Genomic DNA, 17,335 nt, shown 5'->3' with positions numbered 1-17,335 from the left:
CTTCCAGGGGTAAGCCACTACGCCGCAGTAGTAGCTAACCTCTACGGGAGGTAGTATTTCTCTCTACAAATATTTGTCCTGAGGACAGCCCTGCCGCATAGGGACCTGCAGGCATTTATTTATCTCTCTTATTATTATATACTACCAATCCCGACAATATCCTTCTAAGATCTACTATATCTCTCTAGTTAAGACCGACCACTTTAGATAAACTCACAAGGTATCTTGGAAGTAGTAAGTTTAATATCTCTCCCTCCTATATAATTACTTTTATTAATCTAATACTTTTCTAGATACTATCTAATCAACACCACTAGTATTCTAGAAGGCTTATAAGGTAGAGTATCCTATCCTCGTAAGCCTTGCCTAAGATATCCTTATAACTCTAGCTAGTGGCTCTAGGGTAGAGAGGCTTTTTAACTCTGCTCGCGATATATACTACTATCGCTAGGGATCGTTAAGACTATAGACTATTCAAGATCTAATGATATTTATATATATAATAAGATTTGATATCTAGTTAGAGTAGCTTGCGCTAGTGGATGAGTTTCTCTCCACCTAAGAGAGGCATATAAAGAAGGAGCAGGATAATACTAAGTAAGAGACTAAGTAGTATAATCCTATTAGCGATGATAAGGAAGATCCTATAATAGACGCTTCCGTTAAAGTATCTATTAAGCGACCTAGTTTACGCGCGCTAGGGAAAAGAAGGGCTATTGATAATTAGCTTACTGAGCTAGATAATAATGAGATCCCTTTACCTAATTTTGATATCTAGAGGCGTTTATTAGGGCGGATTCCAAAGAGATTAAGATATAATAAGGATTTTTTATATAATTAGTAGAGACAAAGGGTCATTAGAGGTTAAAATCTTATTTATTACATAAATTATGAACTATCTATATAAGTGATTTCTGCAAAGATCCTCTTCAATTTTTTTAGTAGGCATTAGCTATAACTATTCCTTATAAAGAATAAAAGTAGAATACTAAAAAATACCTCTAGATTCTACATAAAATATATATATCACGGGGTTTCTATATTTATCCTATTTACAGGACCGTAGGACCGCACCGGACCGCATTAGTGTGGTCCTTAAAAAGTTGGGACCGTGCCAGTCCTTGAAAAGTTAAGACTGGGCCCTATATAGTGCGGTCCGGTCCGCGGTCTGGTCCGGTCCCTTGCGGTCCTTGCCGAGGTCTAATTAAGTATAAGGAACTAGAGGAGGTCTTCTTCCTATCCTACTTACGAAAAAGGCGTATTTTTAATAGGTTCTCTCTAGTATTAATACCTAGAATATTAGAAAGAAGAAGATAGGGTCTAATTTCGGCCAAAAAGCCTACTAATATAGAATATACCCTATTCTTAAGAAACTTAGTAATCTTATTTCCCTTCCCTTATCTAGCCTTTAGACACCTAGCTATCTTAAGATACTTTTGTATCGTTAATATACTATAGTATTATACCCTTCCTTTTAACTTTAGATTAACTATATAAGGATACTTAAGAATAGCTCCGTATCATTAGTATATTACCTTTAGTGCACTATTAATATTATAGGCAACCTAATAGAAATTAGTCTAAATCTCGGTATATTAGGTTAAATCCTAATTAATCTTACTCTTTCTCCTAAAATCAGTCTATAGCTACTAGTCCACTTATTCACTATATACTATTTTTTTATAGAGAATAAAGGCCTTTCTTTGGTTAAGTCCAACGCGTATAAAGGATAGAGGGACTACTAATCGGAGGTTCGGTCGGAGAAAGTCTTGATTAGAGGTATTAAGCGTGAATTAAATACTAAAAGGAGTGGCTAGGGGGGTTAATAGTGTAAGATAGCTTAGATTATCTATCTCACTATTATAAAGAGAGGAAGTAAAGTTAGAGTGCTAACTTTATAATATAATAAGTTAACTTTATAGCTTAGGATATAAGGGAGAAGGAGTTAAAGAGATACACTTACTCTGTAGCATTATCTTTAGGTAGTAGGGGGGTAAATAAAATAAATATAATATATTAATATTAGTGAGGGGATAATATATAGCCTTATATTTAATTAGTTAGATAGCTCCACCTTTATATAGAGATAACCTAAAAAACCTAATATAACCCAAAAAACCTAGTAATAACCTAATAATAACCTAATTAACTTAGCAAAAACCTAATTCCTACCCTAATATACCTTTAAGATCCTCAAAAAATTTCAACCCTCTCCGCTAAGATATAAAACTCTAATATTTAATTAGCCTTCCTACTCTATACCTTTCTTTTACGTGATTTTTTATTAAGCTAGTTTAATTAAATAAACAAAATGAACAATTTTTATATATAATATTAACTACTTTAAGTAAAATTAGTAAAGTTTATCATAATTTTTATTTATCTTAAGAAGATGCACTAGGTACGATATATAGTAAATATATATTTCCACAACTATATTATTAATTTAAGGCAGGAATCCTATAATCCACGGACCACTCCTTAATTAATGAGATTATAAGCTAAGTCTATTAATATTTATTATTAACTAAATATACTCTTTAGGATTACAAAGTCATTTCATAAAATTTCAGGAGGTTTATAAGAAGAAGGTGTTATGCTACATTATTTTAACCAGACAGGTGTAAAAAACAGTATATTGTCTTGATGACTAAGCAGTTTTATGACCAGAATTATAAAAAAGTTGGGTCGAATTAGGTCAAGTTAGGTTTTATTAGGGCCCTAGCATTAGGTCCGGGTTAGGTCCGGGTTAGAGAAGTTCAACCCGGACCCAGGCTAGGTTAGGTTTTGGGTCGAGACCTTCGACCTAAGTTGGGTTTTGCGGAAGTCTATATAGAGGTAGGAGTAGAATTCGCGAGGGTCCAAGTGCGATAACTAGGAAGCTTTCTTAATTTAGTCCTAGATATTAGCCTAAAGGCTAGCGGAAGTTTATAGAAGGGAGAGTGTCTAGTCTATAAATATATCCTAGGATTTAGTGTATTCTCGTTATCGTTCTAGGGGCTTTTTATTAATAAACTTAGCCCACTTTACTCTATAGAATAAGTTTATAAAACACTAATCTCTATATATCTTTTAAGTATTAGTGTCGTATTACCTAGGCGTAGCTTTAAATACGATATTAAGATTAACTAGCTACTCTTAACGTTTCTAAATAGAGATCCCTATTCTAAAGGTAGGGACATCGTTAATCTTAATATCTCTTTTCCGCTTCGTATCGCGGTTAGTAGCCTATTAGTTTCAGCCTAGCTTAATAGGGTTTTAGCCTAACTTAGCTAATAGCTTATTAAGGCGGTCGCGCTAAGCTTAGAGCTTCTCGAGACGTTCGATATAAGATTAGATCTCTTATTCTTTAGCTTATATATATTTAATCAAGCTAGTGATCTTAGGAGACCCTTACTAGCGTAAGGATCGTTGGCTGGGGATCTAATTAGGTCGGTCGACTCCTATATAGAGGTATTTCGCCGCGTAGTCACTATTTTTCCCTCAAATGGTCGGGGGGAGAAGGATTAGAACTATTAGGACTAGAGTTAGACTAGGTAAGGGACTAGATAGAACTATAAGTATATAGATAAGAACTTTAATCCTGCGGTTATGACTAAACTAATCCTTAAGAAAGAGAGCTTATTAATTATAAGAGAATACCTTTTATTCCTTTATACGGTCACGTGGCGTTCGCTTTTATATAGGTTCGCGGGAAACCCTCTTATATAGCTTCCAATATACCTAATTGGGCATCTAAATTGCCTTATGTTATTCAAGGGCCGTAACAAAAAGAAGCTCTAATTATTTAATTAACTAATAAAATAAGCCATAATAACCTAGTATTATACTATAATAAAATTAAAGGAAATAATATAGTAGGGTGGTTATTAGACTGCGCCAAAACCCAAAAAAAACCCGCAAAAGTGGGGCTCTTGCGGGTTTTACTCATATTTCAAAACCCGCAAACCTGTATAACTACATAAATTCCATAAAAATAGCCTAAGTAGGAAGGTTACCTGCCTATTGAAGCTATTTTATGAATTTGCGGGTTTTGGCGGGTTGGGTTGGGTTTTGATTCCAGAACCCATTGCGGGTTTTGGCGCAGTCTAGTGGTTATATACAATAAATACATATCTTAGAGCACTAACTACAAATTCTACTACCACTTTTTTACCTTTACTTCTATAGGCCTAAAATATTAATACGACCGATAAAACCGACCCTTAGATATATATAAACAAGCATATTTCATATAATTACCTAGTGGTAAAGGGAGAAAGGTGAGAGTAGTAAGTGTTTAGACCAAAACATAGGTAAATAACAAAGGTTAGTTAGTGAGTTATGCACAAAAATAAGGCTAAAATTAGGCCAAATCAGGCAGAATCAGGTGTCCACGGGCGACCCATAGGCGACCCAGCCCGGCCCATGGGCGGGCACAGGTCCTAACCTTAGGCCCATAGGCATCTACGGGCCCGGGCCCAGGTCCTAGTGACTATAGGTGACCGCAAGGGAGCATCTAGGTGAGTGCAAGTGTCACATGACTTTGGCCCCCACTTTCCGGGAAAACGTAAATCCTTCGTAATTTTGGAATTACCCTTACGGAATTACCCATCCGGAATCTTCCTTCTATAATCCTTCTATAAAACTAGACAACATCTAGTTCTCTTCTTCACTATCCTTCTCTTCTTCACCATCCTCTCTACCATCTCTACCATCTCCAAAACCATCCTCTGAACTAGTAAACAGCTGGTTCTCATCATCTCCATCATCTCTATTATCTCCATCATCTCCATCATCTCCATTATCTCCATCATCATCATCATGGCCCAAGTCAAGAAAAATGTGAGTTTACTAGTTCTGAAGTGGTTTTGGGGCATTCAAACTGACAGATTTACAGCCAAACTTCTAACGTCACCTTGACCTGTCGAAGGCAGATCTGAAGCTCCCTTCTCTCACTGAAGACGTCAGTTTACTAGTTCTGAACTGGTTTTGGGCTACAAAGCTAATTAATATTACAGAACAAAGGCTATTGCACCATCGAGGTTGGCGAGAGATACTATCGAGTTGAAGATTGTGGAAATGCTGTAAGTCTTTTACTTTTACTTCACTTTACTCCTCACTTTGCTCCTTTCTAAACTAGTTGCTAACTACTTTATAGACTCTCTTTACCTCCACCAACAACCTCCGCAAGCACGTTCAGAAGCAGTATCCTGAAGTGTCTCTAACTAGCGAGGAATTTGGTGGTCGCCCTTGCTAAGCTGATGAATTCCGTGCTATCGGTAAGTGCTACAACTAATTAAGAACTAGTTAATTCGGATTTCTGAATAAATTACTAACTAGTTTACAGAGTTTTTTAATGAGATTATGGAGGCCTACGATGAGCGCGAGGCGGCAAAGGAAGAGATTTTGCCTAAGCTTCCTCTCAAGAATGATCGATCGGTAAGTATCGCGATATATTAGTTTCTAACTAGTTCTTCTACTAATATTCTTAGGTGCATATTACCAAAATGCGTCAAACCGTTCGATCAATGAAGCTTCCTGTGCCTTGTGAGGTTTGCAAGGACACTGATCAACCTAAGCGTGAGTACTCCAGAAACATGAGGTTTAAACTAGTTAATAACTAGTTTAGTCTGCTGCTATAACGAAGTCAAGGGCACTTATGAGCATTTTAGTCTTTTCACTGACCCTCGCAATCAGTAGGGTTAGGAGTACGTCCTATTAGAGGATAAGGCGTAGGGACTAGTTTGAAACTAGTTTTCCTCGTAGGTTTTGCTTTTTTGCTATCAAGCTTCAAGAACTAGTTTTAACTAGTTCTTTATAGTGTTTTCTATGGTTTTCAATTTGCATTTTTATTTTGAGAACTAGTTTTACCTAGTTCTTTATGGAGTTTTGGAGTTTTGCTTTTTGCTTTGAGAATTAAAAAAAAACTAGTTTTACCTAGTTCTTTATGGAGTTTTGGAGTTTTGCTTTTTGCTTTGAGAATTAAAAAAAAACTAGTTTTAACTAGTTCTTTATGGTGTTTTGCGTGTTTTGCATTTTTGCATTGAGAACTAGTTTTACCTAGTTCTTCATGGAGTTTTGGAGTTTTGGAGTTTTGCTTTTTACTTTAAGAATAAAAAAAAAACTAGTTTTAACTAGTTCTTTATGGTGTTTTGCGTGTTTTACATTTTTGCACTAAGAACTAGTTTTACCTAGTTCTTTATGGTGTTTTGCGTGTTTTGCTTTTTGCTTTAAGAACCAAAAGAAACTAGTTTTAACTAGTTCTTTATAATATTTTCTATGGTTTATATTATGCATTTTTGCTTTAAGAACTAGTTTTACCTAGGTTTTAACTAGTTCCCTCTCTTTATCTGCTCTAGTTGCGCCGTAACGAGCTGCCTTTCTAGTTCCATCTTCGTAACCCTTAGTTCTTGTTCTTTAGTCTTAAGCTCTAACTGCTAGCGCTTTATTTGTCTTTCTTCTCGAGTATCCTCTATCTCCTAGCGCTTTTGCTGAATTTCGAGCTCTCGAAGGTCGCTTAAATGATCACGATTTTGCGAGTTAATCGCTACTCTACGACGAAGACTGGAACTTATGGATACACTATAGAAGTAGTTAGTAATTACTTCTTAACTAGTTTTAAACTAGTTAAATATATACCGAGACTAGCTACGTGTAACCCCTCTAGAGCTTGATCGCCGTGGTGTGGCTGATCTTGACCGATGTGGCGTAGATGACCTTGACCGACGTCCAATATTAATCACGTAGCCTGACGATAAGGTCTTAAGGAGGATTTGATTATCAATATTAAACTGTATCTGTGCTTCTCTATGTTAACTAGCCTAATTTTCCGCTTTTTCTCTTTTTCTAGCTTCGCGCTAGAGATTCCTTCCAAAGCGGGCTTCGATATTATCAGCTTGATAGCGGTGATAAATACTAAACTTCTCTCGAGTCTCGAGTTAGTCTAAATCCTGTTGATCAAGGTATAATGACCTATAATATTAAGTTAGTAACTAGTTTAGAATTAGTTTAGAACTAATATATACTTTGTTATAGCACCTAATAACGAATCATAAGTTCTAAGAGCATAGGACTTATTATGGCTTTGCTCGACTATATTTATATAAGGCCGGAACCTTGAAAAGAATTTAGGGCTAACACCTAAGCATGCCTGGTATAGCCCCGCTGCAATAACTGGGTGTCTCTTATATCGAACCCAATATTTAAGGTCTGGCTCGTGCTCTAGTAACTAGTTAGTAATTAAGTATAAACTAGTTTAGGTAAGTAATTTACCTTCAATAAGATCTAGTAGCTTATAGTAATCACGTTCGGTCTTATATAGTAGTAGCCCATTTAGCCGCTCACGGCGCTCTATATAGGAGCCATCAGGTCGATTCGGGTAGATCTTTGATACTGTTCGTATGAAGTGAATAGCGTAAAAGATTATAATCCGCGCGAGGTGCTAAGCTAGAGATCGCCTATAGTGCTCGGTATCTTGGTCCTAAAGGAATGTACCTAAGCCTTTATACTAGTTAGTAACTAGTTTATAACTACTATAAACTAGATAACGGCAAAAAGACAGCCAGAAATGGCCGCAAGTGACGCTGTTTTTGGCCGCTCATCTGCCAGATTTCCTGCCACTCACCCGACCACTATAGGCACGCACCGTCCCCTGCACCCTCAGCGCGCCCGCAGCCACCTGGATCGCACCTCAGCCGCCAGCACTTTGACTCCCCCCTTGGACGGTGGACCCACTCCACCGTCCACACCTTTCCCTGAGCCTTCAGGCTTTAGCTCCCTCTCCCCTAAAGGCGCCAAAAATGGCACCTCTGAAAATCGTGCCCTTTAAAAGGGCAGTGACTGTCGCTCCTCTTCTATCGTTCTCTCATTCCAGTGACGCTCCCTCTTCTCCCCCGTCTCAGCGACAGGATTCTTTTTCTCGGCCTTTGCCTTGGAAACATCTTTAGGTCTTATAAATCATAGGACGATCTTTGAGACCCTCTCTCACTTAGCCTCGCTTGTCCTGCCGTGAATTACATTCCTTATTATTATGGGCCGCCGTTCTCGCAAGGCCAACTACCAGTCATCTAGCGACAGCGAGTATTACGAGAGGGAGAGCATTGCAGGCGGCCATTTAGACACTGATCTGACAGAGCCTGAGGATGAAGTTGATGAAGTATATCATGCTGGCGATGCGGCATTGCTCTTCGCCGACAATAAACACACACCAGACTACTACATTCAGTAGCTTCGAAACTTTGACGAAACGGTCTACACGTAGGAAGATTACGGGAAGGGCACCATAGCTCTCCTTGACCGCATTAAGGAAAAATGGTCCCAGTAAGTCACACATTCCATGCGTCAACTTACTTCTTCTTGGAATTAATCGATTTAATAAACGAACTGCGAAGATTCTGCTATTTTATTCAAAAGAATCCAAACGACGAATACCACTGTATATCGATTCCGATTTTGTATAACTTCCTCGAGTAGGCTCTCAATCTACGACGCGGTAAGAATGGAAGGAGACTTCTGGGTATTAAGTGCAAAAGCTCTCTGGACACGTTCTAGAAGGTATTTCGACTAGTATACGAAAGATCTACTTCAAATAAGATCGACAATAAGATAAACCGCTAGATGCGTCGAGTATACGGACCTTTCTTACCCCTAACTAGATAGTGTGCCTATTTGAAACTGATTTGGCTTTAATTCTAGGTGATTCGACGATTGGCCAAGAAGTACAAATTATCGATTTCTAGGCGAGATAAACCTCCTATAGACGTCGAGGACCTAGCTAAGGTCGTAGAGACCACTATTAGCACAACGAAGAAAAGGTTCGGATATAGCCGCCACCGGATCGAGCTTAGGCTTTTCTTGCAGCTTACGGGCCTTACCATAAATCGGCCTTAAGCTATTCTTAATCTACGATATCGCTACATTTAAGTTAGTCTCCTGCGTGACCCACAAGGAGGCCCACATCGAATTGTGATTGAATTCACCTTTAAGTTCACTAAGGAGTGGCTAGGTGCTAAAGATGCGTAAGTGCATCCAACTTAGGTCGTCTTCTTTTGCTAATGCCTCTTTTAGGAATACGTATATTCTACCTAAGATTATCTTCGATCCTTCGTTAGTACTAAGTCTATATATCTTCTTATTAGGCCTCCTCTTCGCAGATCGCGTATTCAGTCGTGTTAACGGCGAAGACGTACTTATCTCCGTAGGTTAGCTCCCTCGACTTCGAATTCGCAACGAGTGTAATAAGCTACGATTACTAATTAACCTAGCGATGGACGATATACCAATATTTCGGATATCGGAAAGGACTTTAAACGGGATTCGAATCTCCCCTATTATGCCTCTCCCGTACTCGACTTTAGAACCGTAGGTTAAAAAGATCGGAGTAATCATAGGCATTCGATAGGTGACACGACCTTATAGCTTACGTTATAGAGCGGGAGCGGCGTTAGACAGTAGTAGTAAGAGTCTTCGGTTAGACTATCAACTCAATTAGCTAACTTAGGTTTAGGCTCCGTTAGCGATTCCCTCCGCAATCTTGTTATACATCACGCCGACACGAGGATATTTCTAAAGTTCTATCTTAGTAGAAGGATATCAAAGAATTTGCCTACAATCATTCGCGGCCTTAACCTAGAAGAAGATATTATACGTACGGCTTATCGAATAAGCCGCACTATTAATCTAAACCGCCTATAGGGGCTAACTACTAAGCAAGCCTCTTCTGTTAATCAACTGCCAAAGATTGCAGAATTAAAACGTTAGCGTAATGAAATCGGCTAATCTCTAGAGCGTCCCTTATCTAAACATAAAGGGACACTAATATACGAAACGCATAGAAAGCTAAATCAGGAGCTAATAGGGGCTAAGAAGCGTGCACAGAACAAGCTTCTTGCGGAAGTACAAAATAAATACGATCGAGAGCAACCTATACTAGAGATTAAGCGATAGTTATCTAGGATTGGCCTAGCTAAATCTTCGGCTAAACCGTTGAAATTCTCCACGAAGGTCCCTGTTCCGTAGCAACGCCTAATAAATAGTCTTCTGACTCTACCTCGTCCCACGATAGAGGAAGAGATGGTTCGACGGACTAAGGCTATCGATTCAGTAGCTACTTATTACTAATTTTAGGAGGGCGACACTTATCGATTACCGCAGAATAAGTGGGTTAAGAATAGAATGGTTAAGGACAAGGTTGCTTATAAGCAATACTTAGACACTGAAGAGACGGAAACCAATTCTCAAATGGGAAACCCACTTAACATTACTCTCTGATCTATTATAAAAGATCATCGACCCCTATTTTATTTTATTTACTTAGGTCAATCAGACCTAGACCTCGTAAAGCGTGTTTAATAGTTCTCCTCACATAGAGATGTCACTAAATATATCAAGAGAAAGTATCTATAGAATATCATATTAAGTACGAGTATTGCGTATTATGTATATAATGAAAAGTTTGGCGAAGTAATACACTTTCAGCGACACGCCACCGATTCTCACTTAACTATAATAGGACCTCGGTGGTGTATAGCCCCTAGCCAATAAATAGGCTAGCCTTTACGTATATTATACTTAGAGCGTTAAATTCAAATAGTTTGGTGTTTGCCGAAATTAATTCCAATTGAAGAAGTGTATCGTACAGTATATCTTTTATTATCTATGTCCGATATAAATAGCGGCTATTAGAAGTTCAAAAGGTGTACGTAGTATAGGTCCCGCTAGAGCTAAGCCCTATTAAGTCTAGTTTCGCAGTATATTTTGGCCACTAAGGTGTTAGGTAGTGGCGTTTGGCCGCAGCGATCCACGTAGGACTATCCCTGCCAAGATAGAGCCTCTTTACTTAAATATAAAAGGGATGTCTTCTACTATCGTGGCTATATAACTTAGAGTTTACTTTATGAGAGATCGTCACTAAAGCAATAACTAAGAGCAGAAAATCGTCAACTCTCTCTTTCTCCCTCGGTGCATTTATAACTAAGGCCTCCTAACAACATTATTATTATTCTTAGTCTAGGTAAAAACTTTATCATTTGCAGAATGACCCTTAAGTATTATATATAGAGTCATCATTCTCCTAAATATTTAGGCTACTTATATTTTCTTAGTTTAATATAATCCGATATTATTAAGTTCGTTATCGGAAAAGAAAAAAGGCGGTTTTCAGTGTATATAGAGTTAGCTAGCTCCTTCCTAAAGGAGATTCGTAACACCCCACTAATCGAGAGGATCGAAGAGGTAGTATTTAGTCGTTGCTATAAGTTTTTATACTCTGGCGATTACTCTACCCCGCCGCTGGTTTTTGAACCCTATAGCAGTGAGTATAGCGATAGGTCCAAACCCTTAATCGGATCTATAGGAAGGTAGAATCTATCTGATCTCACTCGGAATCTTTTCCATCCAACAACACTATCCCACATTTATATAGACCTACGTACGTAGCTTTATCCAACCAAAAAATATTTCGACATTAAAGGACTAGACACCGACCCTACGGACAATTATTTAGAAATATTCCTTTACCACGCTAAACTATATTACTTCGCCTATAGTACAAACTAGACTTCACTATGCCTTTTATCTCTTTACTACCTAGTATAATTGCTCGCAAACTTTACCCTTATCGATAAGCGAACTAGTGACATTGTTAAATTAATCTAATTTGCTTTTATTAGAAGTGAAGAAAACATACTAGATATAAAAACCATATTACGAGACTATACTTTGTGGAATGCGGAGGTCATAATGCGGAATATCGACTTCCTATAACTCCTTAACAAAGTCCTATCTTTGGAAAAGGCTATATTCCGCTCGATGTGGAGGTAGAGCAGAGAGACAACTTATATTTACTTACTAAGATTTCCACCAAGAGTAGTGTGAGTAGTTATCCTAGGCTCAGTAATACGTTCCTACCTTAGTCCTACACTAATCGATAATAAGTGGTCGTAATATGCGGGATATATTAATGATGCTCGTGATTTCGATTTTCTTAAGGTCAAATAGCTTTTATTAAACGGCATAACATTAAAGGACCTCTTATGACAACTTTGTTACCGGGATATAGATAGACTGCGCCAAAGCCCACTGGGCCCATGGGCCGGGCCCAACCCAACCCCCTATGGGTTGGGCCTTGGGCCTGGTTCTTGGGCCCATTGATGGGCTATGGGCTGGGATAGAGAGCCCATTGGGGGCCCAATGGGCCTAAGTGGGCTACAAACATTACAAACATAGCTTATGCAAAAAAACGTGATGTTTTAGGGTGGTAATTTTACTACTAAAAAAAAGGATCGCTAAGAGAATCGAACTTATGCCACTAAAAATTCAACTCTAAGGATAACCACTAAGCTATTCTAACTAAGAAATGTAATTTTCCTTTATAGGAGCTATTATATAACTAAATTTCTAAGGTATTTACAATTTTTAAGATTAATACCCTATATATCACGTGATTTATAATACTATGTTTTAGATATGTAAATAGCCTATTTATTAAGGTAATTTTTGTATCTAGTTAGATAATTGTATTTTAAATAGATATATATATTTATAATACTAATAAAAAAAAGGAATTTATTAGATTTAGTAATATTAAATAAAATACATTATTCTTTAGAAAATATAGGTCCATCGTAGGATATATATATATATATATATTACCCTAGGTGTCAGGATTTTAGGTGTCTGCATTTATAACTGCAGATTTCTAGAGCTTCCAATTCAACATGGAAGTTCCCGCTGAAATTCCCGTTCTGCCATTTCTCACCGCCTTTATCTGATCTTGCAGTTATCTCTCATTTATCTCTCACTTTGCTCTCACTTCAGCCTTTACTATGCTTTCTCTTTCCATTTGCCTACCGGACCGAGGTTATTAGGCCTATCTTGTCTATAGCCGCGGGTAACAACACGTTTACCTACCTCGGGTAACAGCACGTTTACCTACCTCGGGCAATAGCACGTTTACGGCAAGATTACCTCGGGCGAATATTACCTTAGGTAATTAGCCAGATGAACTGAATATTTGTCTATAAATATAGCCTAGAAACCAGACTAAATAAAACAAGAGCTTTCATCTCAATTATTCTCTTACTACCTTTCTCTCATAAAGGCAGACTAAAGAGACCCTTTATCTTTATCTACATCCATCTTCCTGGGGTAAGCTACTACGCCGCAGTAGTAGCCGACCTCTACGGGAGGTAGTATTTCTCTCTACAAATATTTGTCCTAAGGACTGCCCTGCCGCATAGGGACCCTTAGGCATTTATTTATCTCTCTTATTTTCATATACTACCAATCCCGACACTAGGATACTAAATATATTTATATTTTATATAATACTAAACTATATCTATAGATCTTATATATAAATATACTATATATTAATATAAATCTATAAAGTATATATAAAAAAAGCTAGAATACAGTGTATTAGAGAATACAAATGCATTATTTATAAGCGTATTAATGTACATTAAGACCTAGATTTTATGCAAAAATGGGCCTAAATGGGCCTAAATGGGCTGAAACCTTCGGCCCATCGTGGGCCGTGGGTTGGGTTGGGCTTTTAGTTCAGGGCCCACGGCCCATGCGGGTTGGGCCTTGGGCCCGACCTCTGGGCCCATGTATGGGCTTTGGCGCAGTCTAGATATAGATCATTTTTAGGTTGAAGGGTCTCTTTCCATTTCAGTTTCTCGTGTGCTTGTCTCGACTAGCTATAATTTAAATAATAGGTCGGAGTACTTTTAAGAGCCTTTTGGAATTAAACTTCTCATACTTAATATCCCTGTATTTATGGGTTCTAGATGCGATACTGGAATACTAAATGGAGGTCTAGCTCGTAGATGTTAACCTATTCCTTGCATTAAAGCTCCGTTTCCAATGAATACAACTTCCCCCTATATCGAATAGAAAAATGAGTCTCAGTAGGCCCTAGAAGAACAAAGAATACGTCTGAGTGCTTTAAATAGAGATATAGGGATTTCTACCCTACGGTGCTTGTACTTGGGTCGGATTTTGTATTCCAAAATCTATCCCGTGCGCAAGGTCGCAAGGTCGCTCGTCGGCGGGAGCATCATTTATATATAAGCAGTCGGCAACGGCAAGGAGGGTATTTGAGCGGCGAGCGATACTTTGATCGATTGATTTAGGAAAACGCCACGTAGGTCAAGGAAGGGTTTTTGCAGCGTGTTGGCTTAGCGTGCCGGCTCAGCCTACTGCTTAAGTGTTTCGATACTAGATATAGCGTGCTTACGCGTCAGCATTAGTTCCGGTAGTAATTCGCACCCTTATCGACATCTAAACCCAGGAGAAGGTAGCGACGTTTCTCAGGGGCGTGTATTTTAGCATTTGTGTTCGTGCTTTTGCAGAAATGGATCTGTAGGCCTCTTGCGTCGATGCTGTGGCTCACCGGCATCTCACGAGCCCAGCAAGGGTAGGCCTGATGGGGCCTGAAATCAGTCGTACTGGCAATTTTATTAACGGTGTATTGCGGGACATTTCCGTTGCGGGACATTTCCGTTGCGGGAGAGTCGACCTTTAGAATTGGTTCTAGCGTGAGCGTTGGCTCGAAGACGTAGGAGGTAGAATATCGATTGGATAGGTGAAGCACACCCACTAACGGAAGCGGTGTGGGTAAGCGAGGTATAGATTAAGGTTTTCTGCCTAGGTGAAGCGGTACCCCGCCTCGCGAGAAAAGCCGGATGCAACTTCCAACCTTACAATTTCATTTAGCTTTAGAGTAGAGGGTTCGTATACTAACCCAGTCTCGGCCTTATTACTAGCACGAGACATAGGATCTTATATCTTACTAGATAACGACAAGCTTTATCAGCCTCAGGAATACAAGGAAGACAGTAAAATTCCTTTTGCACCCGACGGCAACGCGTCACTTATCTGCGATTGTGTTGAAAAAGTCAGAGGGATTTCCGGTCGTTTCAAAGGTCTAAAATGCGTACGAAAGACTATCATACTGCTATCTAAGGCAGATCCAGAAGCACAAGAGATCCAAAAACGCAAACTTATACAAGAAGCAAAAATCCTCCACTACGCTCGTCACCATTATGTTATTCGTATCGTTCACATATATTTCGAAAACAAGAATCGGGAGTAAATCAATTTTGCTGTTATTATGGATTGTGTAGATAGAAACATGCACGATTACCTCAGGCCTAGAATGCTTCCCAGAAGACAGTGGTTCAGATGTTTGATTAGTGTAATACACCACATCTATACATTAGGGATTCGACACCGTGACATAAAGCCTAGCAATATTTTGATCAAAGGCCAATAGGTCCTATTGGCAGATTTCGGTATATCACAAATAGGTCTTAGGAAGACACTGCCAACCACAAACTTACACCGTAATGCTCAGAGGACACGGGAATACTGTGCCCCTGAAGTGGACCAAGGTCGCACCTATGGTCGGTCAGCGGACATTTTCTCCCTAGGCGCTATATTTCTCGAAATGCTTATTGCTTATGCCTATCCTAATAGGTATAAAGGGCTTAATGAGGTCTTAAAGCGCCCATCTCATCAAACCCTATCCTACGCCAAGAACATTGCCGAGGTTCATATATAGATAAATAAGAACCTACACCCTGTCGGTTGGTAAGTGAATGTTCTTTCTATCTATCAAAGAATGCTGTAGTCCAATCGGTCTCAGCGCCCTGTGGCCGAAGAACTATATACGATTTGGTCGTCATTGTCAGCGTCTATAGAGTGTATTACTTGCCAATGCGAAATAAATATGGCCATGACAGACGACAATAAGCTAGTAAAGGCATGCAAGAGGGGTTTAGAGGACGATGTGATCCGCCTGCTTAAAGGCGGTGCCAACCTAAACACAATTAGCGCAATCCACTATGCTGCTGAACGTGGATCAAAAGCTATTGTGCAGGCACTGCTAGATGGTAGTGCAAATGTTGACATTCCGAATCCTGTTGGATAGACAGCACTTCATTATGCAGCTCGTAGTGGTCATGAGGATGTGATCAAACAACTACTAGAGAATGGTGCCGACGTGAACGCGAACGACGAAAACCACTAAACGGCACTTTATAGAGCAGCAGGGCAAGGATATAGCGAGATTGTCAAACTACTATTAGAGGCAAATGTTGATGTCAACGCAGAAGACATCGAGGGAGATACGGCGTTTCACTTTGCGGATAGGAGGGAGCACTTCACTGTCTTAGACCTATTGGATAGCTATATTCAAAATGTGGCATAGTATATAAATCTTCCGCCCAATAATTATTCAATATTTTTTAGGAAAGCCTAAGATGATGCTGTCTGTCAATTTTTTCGTATAGTCATTTACCTACCTGAAATCTGTATCTGTTTATTGCCTTAAATACGTCGTATTATCTGCTAGACCTAGAAATACCTATTCACTACCAAGAAAGAGTATATGAACTTCTGAATCATTAAGGAAACGCACTGAAAGGGCATTATGTCTTCCACCTACAACGAAAATATATTCGAAATCTTTGCGAATCAGATAGAAATATCTTTTAGCTCCTCAACTACTAATTTAGTAAATATTTCCTGTAGTTGAATTCCAAATTCGGGGCTATAAGTCTTATCATATTCCTCCTAAACGCACAATCCTATGTCTCCGTACGTTACGAGACATCGACTGACCGCTTTCCAGTACTTATCTCCAGCAATGTTGCGTAATTCGGACAAAGGGTTTTTCTTGAAAGGTGGGTAGCGCTACTCTCCTAAGAGCTAAGTGCGGATGCTGGAGTTCTGCGTAACCGGCGCCGGCCAACTCTTAAGACACATTATTTCGTGTAAAGGTTTCCAATGTGCAATTTCAAGTAGAACCAAGCCAAGGCTATATATATTATATGTTTTTCGGGAGTTTATTGCCTTCGGTGCATCATTCTATATACCTGGCCATCGATAGCTGTCCCACTTCGGGTCAAGACTGCGTGAAGTTGTTTTGTTGCTCTCTAGTCGTGAATAATCAAAACCCGATAATACGGGTCTCTCGGCGTCGAATACGTCCCCATCAAACGAAAAAATGATATTTCCACTATGGACTCCTTTATGTAGCCAATTAGCTACATAGAGGTATAGGAGAGAGGACGCCAATTTCTAAGCGAGAGAAACTCGTTGCACGAGAGTGGGCTTATAATAGTCCTAACCCAGGATGCTATAAAGCGTTTTTAACTCGGTACCAGTAACTGACCCGACGGGCATCATGAATATCCACCTATAGCAGTTATTCCTTTCATAATCATCGATATATCCAACGCAATTTGGTGCACAAAGATATAGTGGTTTGCTGCTGTAGAGCATCTCTGCAAGAATCGCAGTCCGCAGTTTGGACTCTTTATCCTGAATAGAGCCTTCGGTAATA

The 17,335-nt window shown here is 39.1% G+C and overlaps 2 protein-coding genes across 2 annotated transcripts; both read left to right on the top strand.

Annotated features, from left to right (window-relative positions):
- Nucleotides 1–4,803: 4,803 nt before the first annotated feature.
- On the top strand, nucleotides 4,804–5,682 carry N7498_006385 (uncharacterized protein; the record flags this gene model as incomplete). Its single annotated transcript, XM_058453447.1, has 7 exons — nucleotides 4,804–4,824; nucleotides 4,913–4,945; nucleotides 5,001–5,066; nucleotides 5,141–5,225; nucleotides 5,330–5,421; nucleotides 5,475–5,562; nucleotides 5,612–5,682. The coding sequence occupies 7 exons, from the start codon at nucleotides 4,804–4,806 to the stop codon at nucleotides 5,680–5,682; spliced, it is 456 nt and encodes a 151-aa protein (XP_058307638.1).
- A 10,036-nt stretch (nucleotides 5,683–15,718) lies between these two features.
- On the top strand, nucleotides 15,719–16,018 carry N7498_006384 (ankyrin repeat domain-containing protein; the record flags this gene model as incomplete). Its single annotated transcript, XM_058453446.1, has 2 exons — nucleotides 15,719–15,881; nucleotides 15,939–16,018. The coding sequence occupies 2 exons, from the start codon at nucleotides 15,719–15,721 to the stop codon at nucleotides 16,016–16,018; spliced, it is 243 nt and encodes an 80-aa protein (XP_058307637.1).
- Nucleotides 16,019–17,335: the final 1,317 nt, after the last annotated feature.

Source organism: Penicillium cinerascens (genome assembly GCF_028974065.1).
Source record: "Penicillium cinerascens strain IBT 15544 chromosome Unknown contig_6_segment0_segment0, whole genome shotgun sequence".
Taxonomy (NCBI): domain Eukaryota; kingdom Fungi; phylum Ascomycota; class Eurotiomycetes; order Eurotiales; family Aspergillaceae; genus Penicillium; species Penicillium cinerascens.
The sequence above is the reverse complement of the archived record's forward strand: the minus strand, read 5'-3'. Positions and strand labels throughout refer to the sequence as shown.